The following is a 26,363-nucleotide window of genomic DNA, read 5'->3' as shown; positions in this document are numbered from 1 at the left end:
CCTGATGATGCAATTCTATCTATCCACATACTTCCACACGTTCTTGAAAATCCACCACCTCTGCTAAGCTAACTGGATTCCCTCATACTCTGTCATCAATATTCAATACTGCATTGAAGTCTCCTATTATCACCCAAGGTCTTTGGTTCCCCCTGCCTACATTCTCCATATAACTCCACAAAATTCTCCTTTTCTCCCTGGTGTTGTGAGTATACACCATGGTTAGTAAGAATTTCTTCTGGAGAGTGATACTATGAACTTGGCAAGTAAGTACTTCAGTTGTACCACTTACTCTATTTACTTGGAAGTAGTCTGGTCTCCAAGTTATCCATACTCTACCATTATAATGGTAGTCAAGATTAGTTATGTATTTTCATCCTCCAGACATATTATTTGCCACTCTTTTAATATTTTTCATCTTTATTTTTGTTTCAAGTAAACCTGCTAATCCTACATTTTCTCTACTGCATAGGAGCCTTACCTCCTTTTGCTTGTTAAGGGTATTCAATCCCCTAATATTCCAACTCATCATATTATCCATTTTCAGAGAGAGGTATATTCTTACCTCCCCCATTTTTAATTGGGCTGTTATGTATTTGTATGCTTTGTTATGCCTTATCTAAAGCTTGAAATGAGTTTTGCTGCAACGTCCTTGTTGCTGCTGCCTCCTAGTTTGTTTGCTTGTATTCTGCGGTGTTACCCATCCTTTCTTGCTCTTACTATGTTCCCCTTGCCCATTAGGTCCCTTCAATACTTGAACCTTAGCCTTCTTCCACATTTCTCTGTGTGTCTCCACCATTTTGCTTGTTTCTTGCTCTTTATGTTGTACAGGAGCTTGTGTCCCTTTCTTATTTCTACAATCTTCCTCAGTGTGTCCATACTTGTGGCAACATTTGCATAGTATTGGCTTTCAATCATAACTAATTTTCTACTCAATCAATATTCCTTTTCATTCCTAAAAAATACATTGTCAGACAATTTAGTATCCACCTCTACTTCAATTAATAACCTTGCAAAATTCAGACCTACCTTCTTCAGTATTTTGGTCCACCATTAATGGTTTTTCAATTAAACTACCAATCTTACTAAGTCCTTTTGGACTGCAATACTTGAAGTCCAACCATGGAAGCTGTACCCATATTGGAACAATGTAGAGTTCCCCCTTATGAATTTCATATCCGAATTCCAAGCCTTCACAATGAAAGACTTATTGTCAAAATGATAAATCCCCCTTGTATTGCTTCATTCTTCCCATTCACATAATCAAATCGCCCTAAAACGATTCCATTCTTCATCATTGACACCTTATTAATTCCAAGCTTTCCCTATAATCTCTGTATGTACCCATTCAAAATTGAGAAGGGAGGATGAGCCCCCAGCACATGACAAACAATAGCATTCTTCTAATACTTTATTTCATAACTAATGTCCTCTATGAAAATTTCACAAACAGGTGATTCAGCAATTACAGTAGGTGAAACAAATTCCAATTTGAAACCTGCATTAGATACCTTCGAGATGCCAATTGTCCCAAATTGATGTCATCGTTTCCTTCTCAGCTTCTGCTTCCACTTCATCAGCCCCGGCATCCTGCCTTTACTACTCGATGCCTGTATCATCTCCTTCAAGTCTAATTGTGGTGGAGTTTCTACCATTTCATCAATATCCGTTTCTATTATTTCATCAATTTCAATGGATGTTGTTTCCCCCAATTCGCGACTTGGTTCTACAACTAATTTGGCTTGGTATCCCTTCTTCTTTTGTTGTGGAAGACCATACTCATTTGATTCATGTGCCATTAATGCGTTCATCGAAGGATTTCGAATTCTCTTCCCCATGGATGGCGCACAAAGCTAACATGCACTGAGAGAAAACGATACCTTTTTCGGCCTTTTGGCTAAGATCAAGTGAAGGTAAGAGTCCTTGTAAAGTTTAGTGTGCAGTTTAATAATTCGGGATAAGTTGAGGGTCTTTATGTATTATCGACGAAGAAAAGCTAACTTATTTTAGTTTATTGATTTTTTTTTTTTAAAGTTCATTTGTTAAAACACAGAGAATTAAATTAAAAAATCCTTTGCTTGGTGAAAAAGAAAAGCCTTAGCACTTAAATAAAAAAAGAAGCTTTGGTTTTTTCATATTTAGGGCTTAAACGTAAGATTTTTCCTGTTTATGCTCATTTTACTTGAATAGCTAGCTACTCATCTCTTCACTGTTCTTCTCGATCAATTTACTTCCTAGGGTTTTAGCAGAATGTCAAAAACTCCGGATCCGAACAGTACCGGTACTAGCGCCGGCGCCGGAAAACACACCGGAGAAGAGGCGACGGTGAAGGTTCCCTCAAAGGATCCAAAGAAGAAGGATGACAAGAAAGACGAAGATCTAGTAAGTATCAATTAAGATAAATCCGATATTGTTCTTATACAATATTGAAAAGTCATTACTCATTGAGTTATGCAAGAAGAGAAAAAGGAAATAGGAAAAAAAAGGATGAAAGTTTTTCAAGGTGCTTTTAATTAATGCATTATTTTTCATGTCTTATTTTGCACACTATTTGATGAGTCAAGCAGTTACGATATTTTTTTCCCAACATTGTCTAAACAGTTTAATTATAAAAATGGTGATTTTAGAGTCTTGTACGTAGTTTTAGCTATATAAATTTTTGAAAAAAGTTTAAGGAACTGTACTAAAACAGCAACAACAACATGAGGCGGATTCAACATTTGAATTTTATGGGCTCAACCTTTAACTTCCCTTCTGCCTGAGCCTTGGTGGCAGGGTTACGTGGTACTTGTGCCGGTGAGAGTTAGCAGGTACCTAATAGGATAGTTGAGGTGCGCACAAGCTGGACAAACACCACCATCAGAAATAAAAAAAGTTCTTAGCATAAAACAGATAGTACCTTTTAAATTATTGGTTGAGAATCTAATATTTGTTGAAAAATTTTGTGGGCTCCATTGAAGCCGTTGCTCAAAACATAAACCAACGAGGCACTGATTACAACGTGTCAATCCCAAGCTAGTTGGGGTTGGCTATATGAATTTTTAATATCATAAATGTTCTGTTTGGGTTTATAATATTTCAGTACTCCTTTCTTCAGAGAGTATTCTGCAGATGTTTAATATACTGTACTGGTTATATCTCTAATATACTAAGAATCTTCTATTACGCATTAGTCTTCTAGTTGGTATCACCTATAAGGAACAATGTTTGAGAAAAAATTGACTCTAAATCCGAGATGCTTTTGGGGACGGAGGAAGTAGTATTTTCTTACTTTTAGATAGGCATGTTAGTTTAATAGAAATAGGGACAATCAAAATTGGTCTAAACGAAGTTCAATATCTTACATAGATGACTCTTTGTCATCACTTTTAGTTATGTATCTTTGCGTCTTTTATTTTTTTCCTTATTTATTGTTTTACGATATTTGGTTTAGTCGGAGGAAGATTTGGCTTTGAAGCAGCAATTGGAACTATATGTGGAGAGAGTTCAGGATGCAGATCCCGGACTTCAGAAGGTTGCCCTGGAGAGCATGAGGTTTTTCTTCCCTTTGTTTAATACTAAAGTTTCATTTAATACACTTTAATGCTTAGGTGATAGTGATCCGAATTTTTGGTTCACTTCTAATGGACTGACATAATATAGTTAAGTGTTTATTGGCTTAAGCAGTGCGTTTATGAAGCTATTTTGTAGCATAGAATCTCAGGATTATTGTGGATTTCAGTTATGTTAGAAGTTCTGAAGATCTTAACTGTATTTGAAGGAACTCTTGGGACAGCAATCACTTGCGTGAATGAGGGAACTGACTGTTAATACTTTCATTTAGTTCTTTATTGTGCTTTCTTTGCAAGAACAGTAATAGCCGGTGAGAGGGTCCTTCAGTCTGGTTGTTTAGGAATCTCCAATGAAATGTGCCAAGTATACCTACAATTAGAACACACATGTCATCAATACACAATCATAATAATTGAGAGCTTTATTTGCAAGAGCAGTAGTAGGTGGGAGATGGTCCCTTGGTTCTTTTTCTTTTTTGAGATGAAGATCGTTCCTTAAATTTTTTCGTACGAATCTCTAGGATATGCTCCAAGTACACCTATGATTAGAACAAGTGTGTCATTACTACGTTATCATAAATACAAGAGCTGCAACTTTTCTTTGAAAGTCTCTATAAAACATTTAGAGCTAGCAAATGGGCGGGTTAAAAATGGGTTAGACAAAAATGGGTAAATTATTCCATCCACTCATATTTCACACGGATAAAAAATAAGTTGAGTGACTGCTAATACGGGTATCCATATTATCCAACACCATTTTCAGCAAACATAGTCCAGTTCCAACATATAGAAAAGGTGCTAATCTATTCAAGAGATACAATATACACTAGGCAATTCTTTTTAAGATAAGTTAGAAGGAAGTACCATCAAATTTCTTCAAGGAGCTCAATCACGTAAGCAGCAAAAACCTTATTTGATATTTGTACTTCTGTAAGAAAATCATGCATATTTTATGACTGAATTTTTTTTAAATGAGAAATATCCTCAAAATCCTTTAAAAGCACAAATTTCGCACACACATTGGGTTAAATTATCTTTTCAGGGGGAATTGTCATGTCTTCTCACGCCTTCAAGTGCATGTGCAGAAAGTAATAAACTACCTCCTTGAAAAAGAAAAAAATAAAAAAAAATTACCGAAGTGTAGCAAAGGATGTCAGAAACTTCAATATTTTATCAGCAACAATGTTACAAAGCCTTTTTTTGCGCTATAAAATGGCAGCAGAGGCAGTGAAGAACTTTCTAATCTTTGACGAGTTTGACTGGTTGGGGGATTCTGAAACCCATTTTGACCCATCAAATATCCATTTTTCCAGCGGATAATATGTATATGATCCATATTTCACCCGATTTAAATCAATTATCCAACCCATTTTATACTGGGCGGGTCGGGTGGATATTTGAATATTTATCCATTTTGCTAGCACTAAAAACATTGATGGATTATAACTTGCAGTCAATGGTCAAGTGTGTATCTGAACGATTGCCGGTCTTAAATTCAGCCTACGAGGCATACTTATCACTTTGTGTGTATTTGGGTGTTGCATTTTGGAAAATACTGCTTCTTTCCTTCTATCACACAGTTGAAATTGAGATGGAGACTAAGAAGATGGACTTTTATGATATATATAGTCAATATATTCACAAAATAATGTATAGTCAATCTATCTATTAAAGAAAAAATTAATGTATAGTCGGTATAGTACAACAACAACAACTACCCAGTAAAATCCCACAAAGTGGGGTCTGGGAGGGTATTGTGTACGCAGACCTTACCCCTACCCCGATAGGGCAGAGAGGCTGTTTTCGATAGACCCTCGGCTTAGAAAGACGGAAATAAAAAACAAGAAAAGACAATTCATTAGTAACTCCATTAGAAACCGTAATAGTAACAGAAGCATAACAACCAAAAGATGAATGACATGCAATAACAGTAACCATAATCTAAAGTCCGGGGCTAAGATAAACAACAAAGATATTGTGGATTCAACATAAACTGCAAGCCATCTAAGATCAACCCTAATCCAACCCCGCCTCACCCCCGGTATGAAGTAAGGAAAGCTCTACTACCCCCTAACCTACAACCCTAATGCTTGACCTCCAGACCTTCCTATCAAGGGTCATGTCCTCGGAAATCTGCAGTCGTACTATGTCCTGCCTGATCACCTCTCCCCAATAATTCTTAGGCCTCCCTCTACCTCTTCTCGTACCCACCACGGCCAACCACTCACACCTCCTCACCAGGGCATCAAGGCTTCTCCTCTACACGTGCCCGAACCATCTGAGCCTCACTTCCCACATCTTGTCATCCACAAGGGCCACACCCACCTTCTTCCGAATATCTTCATTCCTAATCTTGTCGATCCTAGTGTGTCCGCACATCCACCTCACCATCCGCATCTCTGCTACCTTCATCCTCTGGATATGGGAGTTCTTAACCGGCCAACACTCTGCCCCATATAACATGGCTGGTCTAACCACAACTCTATAGAACTTACCTTTGAGTATCGGTCGTGGCACTTTCTTGTCACACAAGACTCCAGATACAAGCCTCCATTTCATCCAGCCCGCCCCTATACGGTGAGTGACGTCCTCGTCGATCTCTTCGTCCCCCTGAATCATTGACCTAAGGTACTTGAAGCTATCTCTCTTGGGGATGACTTGTGATCCAAGCCTCACGTCCCTGCCTACTTTCCTCGACTCAGCGCTAAACTTGCATTCCAGGTACTCTGTCTTAGACCTGCTCAATTTGAAACCCTTAGACTCGAGAGTCTGTCTCCAGACCTCCAATCTCTCGTTAACACCGACCCTCGTCTCATCAATTAGAACTATGTCATCAGCAAATAACATACACCATGACACATCCCCTTGAATATGGTGTCTCCATCACCAAGGCAAATAAGAACGGGCTAAGCGCAGAGCCTTGGTGTAATCCCATAACAACCGGGAAATGCTTCGAGTCGCTTCCCACAGTCCTAACCTTAGTTTTAGCTCCATCATACATGTCCTTGATCGCTCTTATATAGGCTACCGACACGCCCTTTGCCTCAAGACATCTCCAGAGCACCTCCCTAGGAACCTTGTCATACGCTTTCTCCAAGTCAATAAACACCATGTTCAGATCCTTTTTCTTATCCCTGTACTGTTCCACCAACCTCCTAATAAGGTGGATAGCTTCCGTAGTGGAACGACCCGACATGAACCCAAACTGATTGTTGGATATAGACGTCGTCTTCCTCATCCTCATCTCCACCACCCTCTCCCAGACTTTCATGGTATGGCTAAGTAACTTGATACCCCTATAATTGTTACAACGCTGGATATCACCTTTGTTCTTGTACAACGGTACCACTGTACTCGACCTCCATTCCTCCGGCATCCTTTTCGTCCTAAAAATTACATTGAACAACCTAGTCAGCCACTCCAATCCTGCTCTACCCACACACTTCCAAAACTCAACCGGAATTTCATCTGGCCTGGTCGCTCTACCCCTACTCATCTTACGCAAAGCCCCCACGACCTCCTCCACCTTAATGCGCCTGCAGTACCTAAAATCTCGGAGACTCTCCGAATGCCCCAAGTCCCCTAGCGCTATATCCCGGTCCCCCTCCTCATTTAGAAGACCATAGAAGTACGTGTTCCATCTTTGCTTAATCTGGGGCTCTCCCATCAATACTCTACCATCTTCGTCTTTGATGCACCTTACTTGGTCCAAATGCCGAGGTTCCTGTCCCCGCCTTTCTCCCCCAATTCCTCGTATAAACGACTAAACGCTGCATTCTTAGCCTCCGTGACCACCAGCTTTGCCTCCTTCCTAGCCACTTTGTACCTCTCTTTATTCGCTCTCCTCTCCTCCTCGCTTGTGCTCCCTGCCAACTTCGCGTACGCTACCTTCTTCGCCTCCACTTTACCTTGGACTATGTCATTCCACCACCAGTCGCCTTGGTGCTTGCCAGAAAAACCCTTTGATATACCTAGCACCTCTCTCGCCACCTCCCTCACATAGTTCGCCGTCGTTGACCACATAGTGCTCGCGTCTTCACTACTCCTCCAAGCTCCCATAGCGGATAACCTCCCCTCCGACTCCTGGGCTTTATCCTTGGTTAAAGCTCCCTATCTAATCCTCGGTCGGCCATGGGCATACCTCTTCTTCCTCTTCATCATAATGCCGATGTCCACCACTAAGAGCCTATGCTGAGTCGCGAGGGTCTCTCCCGGGATAACCTTGCAATCCTTGCACAACCCTCTATCACACCTTCTGAGGAGAAGGTAATCGATCTGAGTCTCGGAAAAGTCAAGTTCGTAATCACCAGCTCGAAAGCCTTAGCGAAGTCTAATAGCGAAGTACCTCCTCCGTTCCTATCCCCAAGACCAAAGCCACCATGCACCTCGCCATAACTACCGGCAACCGACCCAATATAGCCATTAAAATCCCCTCCAATAAATAACCTTTCAGTAGGTGGAATACTACGCACAATCTCGTCCAAGCCCTCCCAAAAGCGCATCTTAACCTCCTCATCCAAGCCCGCTTGCGGCGCGTAAGCGCTAACTACATTGAGGGTGCACTCACCAATCACCAACTTAATAAACATTAGCCTATCATTCACTCGCCTAACCTCAACCACAGACTCTTTAAGATCCCTATCTACCAAGATACCCACTCCATTCTTACCCCTCACGACTCCAGAGTACCACAACTTATACCCGTCCGCATTCCTCGCCTTCGACCTTGCCCAACTAGTCTCCTGGACACAAGCTATATTAAACTTTCTCTTCTGGAGAATCTTTGCCAACTCAATAGACTTACCCGTCAGCGTGCCTATGTTCCACGACCCGATCCTCAATCTACAAGCTCCCTCTTTCCTCATACCCTCCTTTCCTCTCTTCCCAACCACTGACCCCCTCCCCACCCCCTTCTCACCCCCGGCACCCCTCGAGGACATGACCTTACTCTATCATCCCAGACCACAACCACTATACCTACGACAAACTCCGGAAAACACTAACACAAACCCAAACTAGAAAATAACCGGTTGCAACTACAAGTATTCTAATACTATGCTTAAAGTGATGCTAACTAAATAGCCACAATTTAACTAACATAAAGAAAGAGACAAGAAAGCGGGAGGTACCAACTCCCGATGGAAAGAACCTGGAAATATGACTTGATGCACCCGAGGTCACGGAAATCTGTCGTGCGTCCTTCCAACTCCCGCCAACCTTTGCACACACTAGCCGGTGATGCTTCGCTCTACTTGCCCGCATGCCTCGCGCTTGCCTGGGCAGCCGCAACAATTCCCGCGAATAGAACCTGGGTGATTTGGAACCCGACGTCTAGCCCTTGTGACTGCCAAATAGCCTGCTCTGCTACGCTTGCCCGTGCACCTCCCACCCCGTCACCAAACAGCCACCAAAAGTGCTCCCTGAAACACACACAACAAACCACGGGACCAAGAAAAAGAGAGGAGTGCGGGACTGTCACCGGTACGGATTCGCCGGAAAACAGTGCCGATCCGAGAAACAGTGGTGCGACGAGGAAAGGTTTGAAGAAAGGGAAGCACAGAGAAGGGTGTTTTGATTGGAGCCGGAAAAGAAGAAGAAAGACGAGATGGCGCCGGTGGGGCGACGGTCGCCGACCTAGCTATTGCTAGGGTTAAAAGAAAGGGGAAGAAGAGAGAAACACGGGGAGAGAGAAAGAGAGGGGCGAGTGCTTACCTGGTTTACCTGGACGAGTGCCGGCGCCGGAGATTTGCCGGTAGAGAGGTTACCGTTAGACTAATCGAAGAGAGAGAGAAAGGCGTGTAGGAGAGAGAAGAGAGAGAAAAGTTCTGCTATAGTCGTTGTAGTATATCATTATAATTCGAAAGTCATAATGCTTAGGCATTATGGTATTTCAACAATAGAAGGTCCAGTAGTTAAGATGTGTAAAATGCTATAAGAGGAATGACATGACAATTTAAGTTTTTCAATATCCAAAAGTTGTGTTGCTCGGACTCTCCGGAAATGTCGCCTAGTGCGTCTCAGATCCTTTACTTTTGGAGGATCCGACACGAGTGACAACATTTTGGAGAGTCTGTTCAACATAGTCGAGAAGTTGTTGATGATGTTTACAATTACCGAGAAAACTAGGATTTTTTTTTTTTTGCTTACTCATCTTTGCTTTATTGCAGGCAGGAAATTCGTACTGCTACAAGCTCCATGACATCGGTCCCAAAACCACTAAAGTTCTTGCGTCCTCATTATGGAACACTAAAGGAATTTTATGAGAAAATGCCGGATTCTGATATGAAGGTAGTGACTTCTGCCCTGCAATTCTCTGATGAAATTAGAATATACCAATTCACATGTTTTAACTTCCCTGCATGCAGAAACTTCTGGCAGATATACTGTCTGTTCTGGCTTTGACTATGTCTGCTGAAGGAGAAAGGGTATGTTCTATTATTCTTTGATATTCTATTTATTCTGTTTACGAGCTTAAGCATCTTAATGAGCTATGATACAACAACAACAACAACAACAACATCCCAGTATAATCCCACAGGTGAGGTCTGGGGAGGATAGTATGTACGCAGACCTTTACCCCTACCCGAGGGGCAGAGAGGCTGTTTCCAGGACTTAATGAGCTATGATGTGTGTTGTTAATTTCCTTTGGTTCTTACAGGAGAGCTTGAAGTATAGACTGTTGGGATCTGAAGGTGACATTGGTTCCTGGGGACATGAATATGTTAGGTAAGAATATGTTTCCTTGTACTTCAGCTATACTAAAATATGTAGTAAATTATACCAATGCTGCTGCAGACTGTAATACAGATGTATTTAGTATCTGATGTTGCATGAAAATGTTTTTTATGGTATTTTATTGCAATGATAAGATATTAGTTGTTTTACATATTACTTGATGCATATGAGACTACATGTTATCATACCTGATTTCTGCCATATTCATTTTCACCTGTAATCTGGCAAAAAAATCAATTTCCTCCTGTATTTGTATATGGATGTTGCTGGTTAATGCTGACTGTTCGTGACAGGAACTTGGCGGGAGAAATTGGACAAGAGTATGCAAAACGGCAGGTTAGTATTTCTTCATCTCGAGGTTCTTGTAAAGTGTGAGCAGAATGTAGCTGTCTCTGCATTTCATGCAGTAGTGCTGTTTATTGGGGAATTTGTTGTACTCAATTTTCTTATATTTTTTTTGGATCAGCATTACTTGCCAATCCATCTGATCCAATTTATTTGGCACTCTTTCCGTTTGGGATGTTCCAAATGTTTGACATCATTTCAATTCACAACTTTCATGAATTTAGATTCATTAAACTATTCACACTTTAACTTGATGTGAGTTTTCTCTCTCTGTGATCACTATTGTAATATTCTCTCGACCATCACTACTATTTTATATGAGCCGAATTAGTATCTTTTTTTGGATGAAGTATGAGTCAAATTAGCATCTTAAGTCCTTGAACAATCAAACATGATTTTATAGAATGAAACAGATGGAGTTATGTTTACTATTTTTTGGATAAAGTAAGAATTTTCATTAAAAGAAGGGAAAGAACGCGTCTGTATACAAGGAGTATTTACTATTGCATCTAGTGTTTTCTCAAATCCTGGTTTTCTTTACCTGCAAAAGTTAATATATAGATTTCCTCTGAGGTAGGTATTTCTTTAACATTGTGGCTTGGGCTAATCCTTTTTTTTTTTTTTGGGAATTTGGGTAAGAAAAAAAAGAGCTCCTGCGGCCTGCCGCGAGGCATGCATTTTTACTTTTAAATCATGTCTATGAGTCTGACGTAAATCAGTTTTCATTATCCTCCTTATATTTATGCTCTCTATATGTGTTTTTTCAGAGTGAAGAGGCCCCAATTGACGATCTTATGGAGCTTGTGCAACAAATAGTTTCTTTCAACATGAAGGTATCACGATTCATCTATGATTTTATATTGTCAATTGTGACAAGTTGCAGGATAGAATGTAGGAGGTTGCTACTATACCCCGTGCTCCTGAGCAGATACATAGATCTCTCTTTATTTATCTACCCTTTTTTTCTGTCTGAATGATCCAATTGAAATTTTATTTTCAATGCAGCATAATGCCGAACCTGATGCTGTGGATCTATTAATCGAGGTACCGTTTTCTTTCCTTGTATACTATGCATCATTTTATAGTATGCACATCAGTAAGAAATATCTTTGCATAATTTTAGGTTGAAGACCTTGATCTCTTGGTGGAGCATGTGGATAGCAGCAACTGTAAAAGGACATGTGCCTACCTCACCAGTTTTGCAAAGTAAGTCGGCTCTGGGCATGGTTGTGGTTGTTCCCTTTTGAATTATCTGAATCCCTTGGATAATTTTGGTTTAGGATTTGTTCTGAAGGAGCTTTTGTATGCCACTCTATATGTTTTTCTCTTCTTTTTTCCTCTACCTTATCGGTGTTTTGTTTCCAAACCAGAATATTTGATGTTGACTTCAGCTCATGAGTTATGACTAACAGGTTAAATAAAAAATTCTGATATTTTGCTTCTCAAGCATTTTTCATTTATCACTAAGCTAATGTAAACCCAGAGAGGTTTATATACTCCTTGTGAGCATCTTGAATATGCATATACATTATCTTATCTGTTGTTACATTGTTGAGGGGAGCAGATTCGTTAGATTTGAACTTGAAAAATAAGGAATTCCCATGCAAGAGCTTTCTTGTTTTTCTATGTAAGGTTGTTTTCTTGCTTGTGTGCCATAGTGGACTAGCTGTTTTCTAGAAAATGGCTGATCCATGTCAAAGTGTCTACTGAGTTTCCAAAACCTTGCAATTGGAAGTGAGTTCATTCCGGGGTTAGTCATGATAGCTAGTAATTGGTTGGCTGAGTTTGAAAATTGTTTTAAAGGCATATCCTCTGAATAGACATGAGATAGCCCTCCTAGTATCCCTTAACAGCCAATCTTCTTATAGTAATAGATAGCGGTGTGGATGTGAAAGTTTGAAATAATACTTTTGTTGTCTGATTAATGGTGTATGCTGTTTCCAAGTCTTGCTGGAGCTACTGAGAGTTCCAGTCTCCTTTTCCCCATCTAAGCTCAATTTGTTGCTTTGTACCATGTAGTAGAAGGCAAGCTAAAGTGCTTGTGCCTTCAATTACTGGAGTGGTACTTTCTTTGTCTTTGTCTTTCTATCTCAATCTTTCTTCCATCTGATTTTCTCTGTCTACGACCTCTGCTTCAGCACTCATGTCTTTTCCTGTCTTACAGATACCTTCCTGGACCTGATGACATGTTGGTTCTTGATATTGCATACACTATATACATGAAATTTGAGGAGTATCCTCTAGCACTTGTGACTGCATTAGCCCTAGACAACATGCAGGTCTGCGCTGCTTACTATTACTAGCTAATTCTTTTGCATTTTTCAATATATTGTGAAGTATTTCTGTCAGACACCAGTTGATCTTTTAGATTGTAAAATTTTAAATCTGAGTACTTGTAATTGTTCTGATTTGCATCTTTTCTTGCAGTCTATAAAGCAAGTTTTTACGTCATGTGATGATCTTCTACGGAAGAAGCAGTTCTGTTACATCCTTGCTCGCCATGTAAGTTCTCCGTTGTGTGTGCTATTTTGTTTTATCAGAAAATACCAGCATGTAGAATTCCTGTTTCTCCTTTTTGGTTAGGGGGTGAAGAATACCTCTAATTCAGATTCTTGATCTCTGAGGTTTTATAGCAGTGCTTTTCCGCTACTGTTCATGAGATATTATTGGTGAAATGATCAATGAACTACTTATCAGAGAATGATACATGAACTATCACTCCCTTATTTCTTTTATTTCCCTGTAATCTCTCTTGTGCATTATATTCCTTGCCAGGTATATGGCTTCTCAGGTATATAGAGCAGACAAACAAAAAACTGTTGAGTTATTTACAGGCGGCTTTATGGCTTGTCAACATTGTTTAATGTTAGTAATAGATCCAAGATGCTAATTTGGCGATTTTGAATCGCAGGGTCAAACGTTTGACCTTGATAAAGAGATGTGTGCGGGTGATGAAGAGAGAGAAGGATTGCAGGAAATTATTAACAATACGAAATTAAGTGAAGGCTATCTTGCACTTGCTCGTGATATTGAGGTCATGGAACCCAAAACCCCTGATGACATATACAAGGTTAACACTTCTAAATAAGACCTTCTTACCATGCTTGATTTGCATATACTGTTGACATTGTGCTGCAGGTATATGTTACTGGCCCCGTCTCCTGCTTTTTTGTCCTGCAAGAATAGTATCTCATGTCATTCTTGCATTGTTTTGCCAGCATGCAGTTTCAGTTTAGTTATTATTTATCGATCAATATGCTCATTTCTTTAAAATTATCTTCTTTTTACTTTATTTTATCCCTTTTTCCCATCCTTATCTTATCTTCTTAAGTAATTTGGGGAGTAGTTTACCCCAGTTTTCTTTTGCCCCTTTCTTCACCATTCAAAGAAATATAAAAAACCATTCAACCAAAAAATCTGTTTTGGATGCTTGGTCGTTTCATCCGGAGAAATTTATCTTTATGTTTATTTGTTATTATCACAAAGAAAAAGCTTTTGTGTAAATTTTCACTAAATCACATCTTGTTTCGATTTGTTAGCCACATTTGCTTGATGGCCGAGCTAGTGCGGGAGCAAGTGTCGATTCGGCTAGACAAAATTTGGCTGCTACATTTGTCAATGCATTTGTTAATGCTGGCTTTGGTCAGGTAAAATGAGTCAGGTTGTATTTTTCATTCACAGTGACACACATATAGATATATGTTTGTATTTGTGTAGCTTGTTATGTATCTGTATGCTGTAAATAACTCTAATTTTGTTTTGCTGCAGGATAAGTTGATGACGGTACCATCAGAGGCCACAAGTGGTGGTTCCTCTACCAGCTGGCTTTTCAAAAATAAAGAACATGGCAAGGCTAGTGCTGCAGCAAGTCTGGTATGTAATTTTACTAATTCATTCGATTCTCCTTGTTGATTACCTATCTGCAGCTATTGATTGATCTTTCCCATATTTAGGGAATGATCCTGCTTTGGGATGTTGATTCTGGGCTTGCACAACTTGATAAGTATTTCCATAGTACTGATACCCATGTCATTGCTGGTGCACTATTAGGAGTTGGAATTGTAAACTGTGGCATCAAGAATGATTGTGATCCAGTAAGCTTTCTCTGATGTTTGTACTAATTTGTGTTGCAAATTTTCATATCCTGAGATTTCACTCGATTCTCTGTGCAGGCATTGGCACTTCTTGCTGAATATGTAGACAAAGATGATCCTTCAATTAGAATAGGTGCTATAATGGGCCTGGGTCTTGCTTATGCAGGTGCTCAGAATGAGCAGGTAAAGTTCCTATGTTTTTATTTTTGGATTTGGCTAGACAAGAATAAACTTTGAGCTCTGTCCTTTAGTCCATCCATTAGTTTACAAAATTCTACCTTGTCTTTGGAGGAGCTCTAGAAGATCGGTTTGGATATACAGGAATATTACAATTGAGTGCTTGCTGTTTTTCAGATCAGAAGTATATTGACTCCCATACTTGGAGATAATAAGGCGTCCCTTGATGTCATTGCATTTGCTGCAATATCATTGGGCTTGGTGTACGTGGGTTCATGTAATGAAGAGATTGCTCAGGCAATCATATTTGCATTGATGGAGCGAAGTGAGTCCGAATTGGGAGAGCCCCTTGCCCGTCTCTTGCCTCTGGGTCTTGGTCTTTTATACCTTGGGAAGCAGGTAACTGAAAAAGTTACGGGCCTTAGTTTCCGACTTTCCGTAAAGGTTGAAGAAAATCTGAATTACCTGCAATTCTTGTCCCTTGACACCAGTGCAGATTAGCGTTTTGTATCACTATAGCCTAGATATTCATATTCATCTATATTCATTCAACACTTTTGGATTGTAGAACAACTTATTTTGATTTGGTATTCCTCTGTCATGTCTTATAGGAAAGCGTCGAAGCTACAGCTGAAGTTTCGAAAACTTTCCATGAGAAGATCAGAAAGCATTGTGATATGACCCTGCTTTCTTGTGCCTATGCTGGGACAGGCAACGTACTCAAGGTAATGCAAGTTTCTTCTCCTTTCACTATTAAGCGATTCTGGTTAGGATAATTGCAATTGCTGACTGCTATTCTATTCTAGGTCCAACACTTTCTTGGTCAATGTGCCCAACATCTTGAAAAGGGTGAAACCTATCAGGGACCAGCTGTCCTTGGTATTGCAATGGTAGCAATGTCTGAAGAATTGGGGCTTGAAATGACAATACGCTCCCTAGAACATCTTTTGCAGTATGGAGAACAAAATATTAGAAGAGCAGTTCCATTGGCTCTTGCCCTCCTCTGCATATCAAATCCAAAGGTATGTTTTCTCAAAAGTATCCATATCATTGATTTCTATTTCCATACTTTTTCTTTTACTTCCTTTGGTTGTGTTAATATTTTTTTTTTACCTCTTTTATTGACTAGTCGTGGCAGGCCTGTTTTTCCTTTTCTTCTGCTTGTATCTCTTGGTAACATATTATGCTGTCTTGGACAGGTCAATGTCATGGACACACTGAGCAGGCTTAGTCATGATTCAGACACTGAAGTAGCAATGGTAATTTTGGACGAGTGTAGTTATTTGTGCGGCTATTAGATTGTTAAATCTGAAAACTTCTCTAAATTCTACAGGCTGCTGTCATTTCATTGGGATTGATAGGTGCCGGAACAAACAATGCTCGAATAGCTGGCATGCTTCGTAACCTGTCCAGTTACTATTACAAAGAAGCCAACCTTCTTTTCTGTGTAAGAAATAAATAATTATCAGTTATTCTCTGGTGACTAGTCCATATCTTGTGTTTACTAACCCGCTTACTCTAATCATTGGCATTTGCTACTTCTGCAGGTGCGGATCGCCCAAGGTCTTGTCCATTTGGGAAAGGGCTTGATAACTCTTTCACCATATCACTCTGAACGATTTTTGTTATCTCCGTAAGTTTTCTCTTCTATAAACTATTTTGTCTCACGAGAAGCATTTTCTTATGCAAGTCCCTTGGAGGCTCATTTTACTAACTGATATTTTTTAGTTGAAATATATGTCTTTTACCTATCTAGTAAGGGTTTTCGGAAAGAGGATCAAGTGAATAATTGCAGATAAACAGAGGACTGCCGTTAAAGGATCTGTTATATCCTTGTTTCTTTTGAAGTGTTTGGCATATTTGTTATCTTAAACCTCCTATCAAAATTGACATGTATAATTGAACCGGTGCTTCACGAGCTAGCCTTTCTGATCCTTCAAACCCTCAATCTGTTGTTGCCTCTTAAATTTTGAACTGTTCCAGGACTGCACTGGCTGGACTCGTAACACTGCTGCATGTATGTCTTGATATGAAGGCCATTATTTTGGGGAAATACCACTATGTGCTTTACTTTCTGACACTGGCGATGCAGGTTTGCTATCTCTTGAACTAGCCTTTCCCTCCCTCTACTTTTGTCCCTTTTGGTGACTGTTGGTTGGTTTCTCTTCTGTGTTTTAGCGCCCCCCTCCTGCGGCCGCCCTTCTGTTTTCTTTTTAATCATTCATATGTTTGCTTCTTCTTTGCAGCCAAGGATGCTGATGACTGTGGATGAGAATTTGAAACCCTTGTCAGTGCCTGTCCGAGTTGGTCAAGCTGTTGATGTTATTGGTCAGGCTGGACGACCGAAGACGATTACGGGTTTCCAGACACACTCAACCCCAGTTCTCCTTGCTGCTGGGGATCGAGCTGAGCTTGCTACAGAAAAGTATTGTCCTTCCCCCTTGAACTTGCTATTTATATTATTGCACGGTTGTTGATCCATTTCGTCACTATTTTTAGGGTAATTTCTACAAGGGAAAAGTGCACCTTTGTCTCAATTATTTGACAATTTTCTTTTTTACCATAATTTCTGGCTATGAACATTTCATCTTACCAAACTAGACACCACTAGAGTCATGCTCAATCTGATCAATTTTTATCGGATGAACATGTAATGTAACTGTGATATGCTATTTTTAGTGGCTTATTATAGTATTTTTCCTTATATATTCGGTGGCAATTTCTAAACCTGTATTGCTTACTTTAAAAGTACTAATACAAGCTCCACTTAGCAAAACATATGCTAATGCTCAAACGAATATCATGAGTCCCAAAATTGGAACCTCAATAACTGAGGGACCACACACTTTTCCCGTCATTATAACTAGTCCCATCTACTCACATTTCTTGTTAATGCAGGTACATTCCAATCTCGCCCATTCTTGAAGGCTTTGTCATCTTGAAGGAGAATCCCGAGTATAGGGATGACCACTAGTCATGGTACGAAATGAGTTCACTAGAAGATTTAATTGGGCCAGTATACTTGTCCGTGAGATGAATGTCTGGGGACGATGACGAAGACAAAGACCCATTTATTTAGCTCAGGTTGCCTGCTTCAAGATTAGTCCATGTGCTGAGTTCATCGTGGCTAACGAGGTTACCAGATCTACCTTTACATAGAAATGTTCGAAAGAAGAGAATTGAGTACTGGATTGTTGCAAGATTCTAATTTGTACTCCCTTTTTAGTCTAAAAGGAAAGCAAAATGACTCCTCTCGGATAATCACGGGCTTTTAGAGGTATAACATTGGCCAAATCTTACTATATGAAGGAGCTTAGCTAGCGCAAGAAAATGTTTTTTACTAGTAGCATATTTGTACCTGTTATATCCTGCCCTCTTGTCCCATTGTTTTTAACAGCCGCTGGTCACCGAAATTGAAGTGCAGATCCTATACTTTGCTTTCGATATAATTTTCTTTGGCACATACCTCCTCTTATTTCACTGGAGCTTAGCCTTGCGTCTTGCGTAGTATTCTTACGGCTTTTGATTTATGGAGTTGAAGTTTCTATTCTTAAACCAAGGAGTTACTCACCTTATCAAAAAAAAAAAAAAAAAAAATCCCAAGGAGTTACTCATCTTTTTTAGCTGGACTTTCTTATCAGTTTTCGGAAATTATGGGGTTAATTATTACTCTGGCAATGTTGATTGCGAAATTTATATTATACTGAATTGTTTGGAGTACCTGGAAGGGAGCTTTGGCGTAACTTATGAACTTGCTGTTATGGTGACCAAGAGGTCACGGGTTCGAGCTGTGGAAATAGCCTCTTGCAGAAATACAAGGTAAGACTGTGTACAATAGACCTTTGTGGTCCGGCTCTTTTCCGGAGCTTAATGCATTGGGCTGGCCCTTTTTTTGTTTTTGTTTGGAGCAACTGGAAAAGAGGGGGTCGGGGTGGGGTTATTTGGAGCATTGGGTTTATGGTGCATTACAAATAGGGGTGTTCATGATTCGGTTTGGATCGATTTTTCTCTAAAAGAAACCAAACCAATTAAGTCGATTTTTCAAATATTAGAACCAAACCAAACCAATTAAGTCGGTTTTTTCTCGATTTGGTTTATGTCAGTTTTTCGGTTTTTTCGGTTATTTGTCGGTTTTTTTTAAATATAAGACATACACTACCAAACACACATTTCGGCGACCATATTTTCAACGTAACACTATTAAATCAATTGCCCTTTGAAAAATCTATTATTTACCAAGATATATTGATGATAATTGAATCAAATAGCGATGAATAATTTAAGAACTCAATTTAAATATATTATTTTTAACATGAAATAGATTCTTACACTTAACAAAAGAAAACTACCAATTAAACTAGAATGTAAAGGGAAGAACTGTACTAAAAGTGCAAACGATTAATATTTACTATAAATTTTTTAAACTTTGTATAAAAGTATATATATATATATATATAGGTGTAATAATAAATTTAAAATAGCTACTCCTATATTCGGTTTGGTTCGATTTTTTTTTAATTAAAACCAAAACCAAATAAAAAAGTATCGATTTTTTTGATCGGTTTGATTTGATTTGGTTTTCGGTTTGATTCGGTTTTTCGGATTTTTATGAACACCCCTAATTACAAATATCATTTTAGTTATATGTCCGTTTTACAGGATATTGGAAACATGAAGGTTAATGTCATTTTTTCCTATTCAAATTGTAATTTATAATTGATCATGGGAGATAATTTTATCAAGAAAGTCTTTACTTTTTGGTTTAAGGTTGGAGTTATTAAAATATTCTAAGTTAAAAAAATACTAACACCATTGAAGAGTTCAATTAAGTTTTAATAAGCACTACAAGACATTCTCTTTGGAACGAAAGAATCATTTAATTTGACACAAGAAATATGAAACCACGAAGCACTAAAAAGCTTAGAGGATTCGACCGAAAAAAAAAATGCTTAGAGGATATACAGGCAGATCTCACCTCTTTATAGCAGCGTATAAAAGTAAAAGTTTTCTCAGAATCGATTTTATGTTATGTTATAATATATGTGCTTTGTAAAAGAATTTTACTATAGCAACCAAAAAATATCGGAATAAATGAGGTTATTATAAAGAGGTTTGACTGCATAATGAAATCGAAAATAATAATTTTCTCAAATTGCTTCAATTTTGTCGCCCTTTATCATTAACGAAACTCTTGCATAAAATAGATAGACTACATTTGTTTAAATTTTTCGAAAATAAAAGATCAAGGATTTCTTCAATTTTTTACTATAATTTAAAATTATCTTTAGATTAAAGCTCCCAAAAAAGATAAGGGCAACCATAAAACTTTTTTCTAACGCGGGATAAAATTAGATATTGTCATTTAACAAAATTCATAATTGCTCAATTTGAACTAGTAGAGAGTCAAAGGGGTTTTCCATGCCTAAAACCCTCTGATTTCATCACAGCTTCTCCATTTCCTCCATACATTTCCCAGCAGTTCTACGTAATCGGATGGCCACCGCCGCCGCATCGGCCGCCGCCAGGTCCGTTTTCCGGTCATCATCTGTCCGCAATGCCGCTTCCAAAATTGCATCCGAATCGAAAACTGTTCCTTCATCTTTTCGCGCAGCTTCTAGAAGTGCTCTCTCCAATCGTATCTTCAGGTAACATCTGCGCATCTATAAAAATAAATATATATTGATAGCCACGTAGGTGAATCTAGGATTTAAACGCAATGATTGCACCACTTAATTTGCGTATATTGTTCTAAAAGCTCTCTTTGAATTTTCTATTGAGTTTTAACTTTTATTCCTTTTGTTTCAATTTGTATGATGATGATGATTGACTAGACGTAAAGTTTAAAATATTTATTTTGATCTGCGTATTATATTTTTACCTCTCAATTTAGAAAGAGTGTCATATCAATTGTTACAAAGGAAGTATATGGTAATTTTATAACAATTATCTACACAATCAGGTCGAGGTAACTGCATATAATATGGATTGATAACTTGTAAAATATTACTAACTTGCTAAATTACTGATGGTAATTATTTACAATTTTCTTTTGTAACTAACAGTCTTGTATTAATAACCAATGAAGTAATTACAAAGCCATAGCTGAGCTATCTCAGCTTGCTATCCAAACTAAAACTCATTTACAATCGGCAGAGAATTAAAAAAACAGATTTATGTCTAAAACATGAGCTGTTAAACATGAGAATTATTTACATTGTCAATGTGTGTAAGTTAAATCATAGTTTGAGTTCTAGATGGTGGTGGCACATTGATCTATTGCTTATATGCTGGATCCACCTCTGGGTAGCTAGTGTTATATGCACGTAGATGTGTCAATGTGACTGAGAAATATTATGTATATGAAGGTGTCCGGCTGAGATGAGCGCTTGTGTGGAGTCACTGCAACCTTACCACACAGCCACTGCTTCAGCCTTGATGACTTCCATGCTGACTGTCTCCATGCGCAGTTACGGTTGGCTATCAGAAGGTATCTTCACTCTATTGACTATTTCCTAATACATTTGTTTACGGTGTGCTGGATTCTGTTATCAATAATTATGTGACTATTGTGACCTTAACCTTATTGATTTAATTGGCCTAAATAAAGCTGACTATCCAATTCATGATTTCTTCTTGTTTAAAGTGTTGCAATTTGTGCTGTGTAAGTTGTAATTTAATTCTGGTGGAAATGTTTGGCGGATCCATGTTTTGGTGGAGTACAGCTACATGATGGACATAGAAATATTCAGTGTTATGTGTAGGAAATAATCCTCCACCCCCCCCCCCTCCGCTGCCGCGCAAGCGGGCGCATAACTTTTTTTTGGTGGGTTGCCCTACTTTTTGGGGTGGGGAGCGGAGAAGGACACTTTTATATAGGTAACAATGGTCAACCGTCTATGTAAAGTGGTTTTGAAATGATGAAAATTATAAGAATTTTTGTTTTTTCCTTTCTATTATTTTGATCTTAAGTTGGTGATTGCTGGGTACGGAAGAATGTTGACCAGGGAAGCATCATATAACATTATCTGATGTGTCTCTCTAGTAATGATCTTTAGTTGTTGATGTTCAAGGTTAGGATTAGTAGTTTTGAACTATAGTTGCAGGAGAGGGCTATTTGATGGTAGAATCATTCGCATTAGGTAGCTAATTTGAAGCTCTTATCTGGTCTGGTCCAATTGCTGGTCTTGTTCTTCAACCCAAGCCTCCATTCATGTTCAAGTAGATTTGGAAACGTAAATACCTGCTACTATATATTATTTTCCATGGAGCATTGTACTACATATCTCATAAATTTCTCTAGAGCAAATTTTCGCCTATGTTGCGCGGACTCTCCAAAATGTAGCTACACCCATGTCGGATCCTTCAAAAATGCACTATTTTTGGAGGATCCGACACGTATCCGGCCACATTTATCTTGCTGCTTACACATTTATCTTTTATTCAATCAGCTCAAAATGACGATGTGTGATGATTCTTTTGGGGGAGCTGGAGCAAACATTACCAGTTTGTTCTTCCTAACGACGTGGTGCCAACTGCCATGTAAAGAAGTTATATGAGTGAGTAGCCAAGGAGGAGCTTCTGGGTATTCTGCATTTCCAAACATAAACATTGAGGAACTGGATCTTAACCTTTTGGAACACTTGGGGAAAAATATAATCTTCTTGGAGCTTACTTGATGTAGCGACGAGTTGGTAGTGATTATACTTTGTAGATTTTGGAATCATATAACTTTCTATATCATGTTTTTGTACACTAGGATACCTGAGCTTTTCCTACCAATAACTACCGTGTCACAAATGGTGCCGATTTTCTTGAATTTATAACCTAATTGTCAGTAAAAACATACTTCACACTTGTATTACTACCAAACTTGTCACCAGACGTGGAAAATGAGAATAGAGCTAAATAGGCTTTAATACATTGAAATTCAAGAAATTAGCAGTTCTCCTGATCCACATGGAATTAATTGAACTTCTTAAGCTGACACCAGTCGTGCACCATAAAGCGAGAAACATGCGATAAAGCTTGGGAAATTAATCACTTTGCATCACTCTAGTACTAAAAAGAACAAAATCAGGGAAAGTTTGCAGGTAAAATTGAACCAATTGGTATTTTTTGAACAATGTATGTACATGTATATACACCCAAAAAAGGTTAAAATGCATACATATAACAGAGGAAAGTCAGATGCGGCGCTGAAATAGATTTTATGACAAGATTACGTTGTACACAAGCACCAACTGAGAAAAATAAGAATAACAATCCACATCTATGGAAGTCAAACAATCCAAACAAAGAAACCGATTTACCATGGTATGGATTGGTGGAAACAAACTATAAGAGCCGATATGCTGGCATTCTTGCACATAAAATTCCATACAATTCAAGGAATTCAATAATTAACCAATTAAAACAAGAATTGGACTGAGATAACTTAAAAACTACCGCTTCTAATTAGTTCCTCTACTCTTCCACATTCACCAATTCATACTCAACCAAAGAAAGGTTGTTTTGCTCGTTAACGGCAAAATCAGCTGGTTCAGTAACCTCAACACGACCCCATTTGTCTACTGCAAGTCGCATGGAACCCTTGAACATGTCAATCTTTGCATTCCGCAGAATCACAGTAGCCCCTGCCTTCAATAAATCAACTGCATAAAAGAGTAAAGGTGTAAATATCACAACAGAAAACATTCAATAGCATCCCCTTTCTCAGATTGCTAATCAAGAGTCGTTTTGTCTTTGGGCACAAAATCACAATACAACTGTATAAAAGAACAGATCTATCCAATCACAACACCAATAGCATCCCTTTTTCTCTGATTGCATATTAAGAATCGTTTTATTGACTTTTCTGCACAAAATCACAATACAACTGTTCTAAAGAATTTGCCAGCCAAAAACAAACCACATTTGCCAGCAACCTGAATACATAGAGCCACCAAATCACCATTTCTCCACAAAGTGAAAGTATTACACTAGATTGAATGGAATATGAGGGCAAAGAGGTATCAAAATAATTAACGTAAAATCATTATCCAGATCATAATTGGTAGTTGGTATAACCTTTTATTTTGATAAGTTTTCAACCTTGTAATTTCCTAACAAGATAAGGGGAAGTGCAAAGTGATTAAACCCAGTGTTTAGAAAAGCGAGGCGAGCCCCTGTCGCTTTTTTGCGCTTCGCGCTCTAAAAAACACTGATTAAACCTTTGAGAAGGGTAGCATGAGCTACTAATACTTAAACACAGAACTATAAAACCCGGAATTCACATTATTATGCAAAATGTTAGAATTCACATAAAAAGTAATAGCAAAACAAATATAATATTTCTTCAGCAGAAAATAAAAATGTAAAGTGGAACTTGCTAAAAGAGAATCGTAACACTCAAGCATGTCTCATAACACCACTATCAAACATGAAACTAGAAATTGCAAATTCATACATCTCTAAATTCTTCAATTCTTCAACCTACATTAACACGAAGTTCCAATTTCCGGGTTTCCTTTCCTTTTTTTTTGGTTAAAATAGATTTCCAGGTTATTTTAACAAATGCAACTCCATCTCTCTCATTATGAGCTCTATAAGGTAATGTTATTTTTGTTATAGCGATAGTTTCTGAGCCAACTTGTGCACACCTTAACTATTCCTTTGAGTGCCTACTACTTCCATCACAACCAATGATGGACCTACATCTAAGCTACTGGGTGCTCAAGCATCCATATTGTTGACCCAAACAAATATATTTACATTGCAAACTTAGTAAAAAAAAATAGAGAGACTAAACTTCCAACCTCAGGATACGGCAATGGGGTAAAAAAGGCAGCCCGCTGCACAAGGCATCCAGCATTCACATAGGTTCCGAGGAAGCATTAGTGGCTGCTTCCACGGTTCGAACCCGTAGCCTATAGGTCGTACGACAATGGGTACGCTGGTTAAAAAATTGGCATAAAGGCAGCTGAGCACCCATCACTTAGAATTCCTTGGTCCACCATTGATCACTACAATGGTAATATCAATTATGCCTCCATTCCAATCTCATTAGAATTGTCTCTACGAATCTTCTAAATCTATCCCACTCAATTTTGGCTCGTCTCAATCCAATACTGAATAATCTATCTCTAAACTGGATTATCAAAGGGAAAACTATTGAAATTAAAACACAAAAAGGAAAACTAAAAAATCAATCATTTTCCTTCATTTCCCCTTTCATTTTCTCAATAAAATCCAAATTAATATCTCGAAATAGAAAAGAGAATTATAAAGCTAAACAAAATTCAGAAATGCAGATATATATACCCTGCTCATTACGTGCGGTGAAGAGGATGGATCCAGTATCATCACCAACGAGGCACTCAGAGATTCGCGGTGGAGCCCTAGGGTTTAGCGACCCCGATGCTCTGCCGCCACGGCTGCCGCCGCCGGTAGCTTTCACCGTTTTCGCATCAACAACCTTAACCGTCAAGTTATGACCATGTGTCCCAGGTTTTAGGCTGTCCACTTTCACAAACACCGGCTTCTTCTTCTCAGTTGTCGCCGCCGTGCTGGTTGCCGCTGCCGCCGTCGTAGCCATCGCAAATATCTTAAACCCTCACCTTTTCAGAAAAATTGGAAATGAGAAAGAAAAGAGTAAGGGGGAGAGTGATGAATAAAACAAACAAATTAGGGTTTTGAAGGGGTCCTCTATTTCTACATAACAGAAAATGAATTAAAAATTAAAGAAAAACAACAGAAATGTAGAATAATTTTAATAAATAGAAATTGATAGAAATGTCAAATAATAATAATAATAATATTAATAACAATAACAATAATAATAAAAGAAAGTCTGAGAAATGTTTGGTACGTAGATATTCCCCTTTAGTAAAACTTTTGACTTTAGTAAAGGATGCCCTTAATATGATTATTACTCGAGCGGACTGAATATTTATTTATTTATTTATAAAATTCGCTCCTTAAAAATTATATAGTATAATTTTGTACTTGTTTAATGTTTTGAGCACACAATATATGAAGGTACAACATAATTGCATAAAATTATTAGCATAATTTGTATATATCCTAGGAATAGCTGAATCATACTTTTGTACTATTAAGCTATATGACATGTACATATACGTAGTATAACATTTTCAAAATAAGTATTTTGCGTGATACTTTTTGGACGTATAAGAAAAAATGGAAGCATTAAGGTTGTAGGTTAGGACGTAGTTGAACATATTTCTACTTCGCACCAGAGTCATGCTAGTATGATAGGTTCTTGTCTTAGACTGCTAGTGGTTAATGTTGCGTTCATACTACTCTCCTGTTTTTCATAGTGTCGGACCTTATTTACTGGTTACTGGTTATTGTTTTACTTTTCATTTATTTACTAGTGCTTGTATTGCTGTCATTTTCTTCCCTATGGTTTATGTCGATGGTTCTGATATATTGCCTCTTTTTCTCTTTTTACCTATATTCA

At 38.3% G+C, this 26,363-nt stretch overlaps 3 protein-coding genes across 3 annotated transcripts; 2 read left to right on the top strand and 1 right to left on the bottom strand.

The window, feature by feature from the left end:
• The first annotated feature begins 2,032 nt into the window (after positions 1–2,032).
• LOC107789750 (26S proteasome non-ATPase regulatory subunit 2 homolog A) lies at positions 2,033–18,365 on the top strand. Its single transcript, XM_075256642.1, has 25 exons — positions 2,033–2,382; positions 3,434–3,534; positions 9,719–9,839; positions 9,917–9,976; positions 10,210–10,277; positions 10,580–10,622; positions 11,399–11,464; positions 11,637–11,675; positions 11,755–11,837; positions 12,796–12,910; positions 13,059–13,133; positions 13,543–13,701; positions 14,171–14,278; positions 14,400–14,504; positions 14,585–14,725; positions 14,804–14,908; positions 15,080–15,301; positions 15,514–15,627; positions 15,709–15,924; positions 16,102–16,161; positions 16,236–16,349; positions 16,450–16,535; positions 16,886–16,994; positions 17,149–17,327; positions 17,801–18,365. Exons 1-25 carry the CDS (start codon positions 2,251–2,253, stop codon positions 17,874–17,876), a joined length of 2,697 nt encoding a protein of 898 aa, XP_075112743.1. The 5' UTR covers positions 2,033–2,250; the 3' UTR covers positions 17,877–18,365.
• A 1,899-nt stretch (positions 18,366–20,264) lies between these two features.
• Positions 20,265–22,699, top strand: LOC107789749 (protein NUCLEAR FUSION DEFECTIVE 6, mitochondrial). Its single transcript, XM_016611615.2, has 3 exons — positions 20,265–20,547; positions 21,268–21,389; positions 22,351–22,699. Exons 1-3 carry the CDS (start codon positions 20,396–20,398, stop codon positions 22,368–22,370), a joined length of 294 nt encoding a protein of 97 aa, XP_016467101.1. The 5' UTR covers positions 20,265–20,395; the 3' UTR covers positions 22,371–22,699.
• Positions 22,700–23,228: 529 nt separating this feature from the next.
• Positions 23,229–25,580, bottom strand: LOC107789748 (uncharacterized protein At4g28440). The gene is made up of 2 exons (XM_016611614.2): positions 25,202–25,580; positions 23,229–23,553 (listed from the first exon to the last, which is right to left on the bottom strand). Exons 1-2 carry the CDS (start codon positions 25,473–25,475, stop codon positions 23,366–23,368), a joined length of 462 nt encoding a protein of 153 aa, XP_016467100.1. The 5' UTR covers positions 25,476–25,580; the 3' UTR covers positions 23,229–23,365.
• Positions 25,581–26,363: the final 783 nt, after the last annotated feature.

The sequence above is a fragment of the Nicotiana tabacum genome, chromosome 1 (assembly GCF_000715075.1).
Source record: "Nicotiana tabacum cultivar K326 chromosome 1, ASM71507v2, whole genome shotgun sequence".
NCBI lineage: Eukaryota > Viridiplantae > Streptophyta > Magnoliopsida > Solanales > Solanaceae > Nicotiana > Nicotiana tabacum.
This window is presented reverse-complemented; position numbering and strand designations above follow the sequence as displayed.

Excerpts from the sequence above, each read along its gene's own strand:
- LOC107789750 (XM_075256642.1), top strand. The coding sequence starts at position 2,251 with ATGTCAAAAACTCCGGATCCGAACAGTACCGGTACTAGCGCCGGCGCC. Across the intron at positions 10,278-10,579 it reads TGGGGACATGAATATGTTAG|GAACTTGGCGGGAGAAATTG; the intron begins GTAAGAATATGT and ends TGTTCGTGACAG. Across the intron at positions 14,726-14,803 it reads TCAAGAATGATTGTGATCCA|GCATTGGCACTTCTTGCTGA; the intron begins GTAAGCTTTCTC and ends TTCTCTGTGCAG.
- LOC107789749 (XM_016611615.2), top strand. The coding sequence starts at position 20,396 with ATGGCCACCGCCGCCGCATCGGCCGCCGCCAGGTCCGTTTTCCGGTCA. Across the intron at positions 20,548-21,267 it reads CTCTCCAATCGTATCTTCAG|GTGTCCGGCTGAGATGAGCG; the intron begins GTAACATCTGCG and ends ATGTATATGAAG. Across the intron at positions 21,390-22,350 it reads TTACGGTTGGCTATCAGAAG|CTCAAAATGACGATGTGTGA; the intron begins GTATCTTCACTC and ends TTATTCAATCAG.
- LOC107789748 (XM_016611614.2), bottom strand. The coding sequence starts at position 25,475 with ATGGCTACGACGGCGGCAGCGGCAACCAGCACGGCGGCGACAACTGAG. Across the intron at positions 23,554-25,201 it reads CACCGCACGTAATGAGCAGG|TTGATTTATTGAAGGCAGGG; the intron begins GTATATATATCT and ends TCTTTTATGCAG.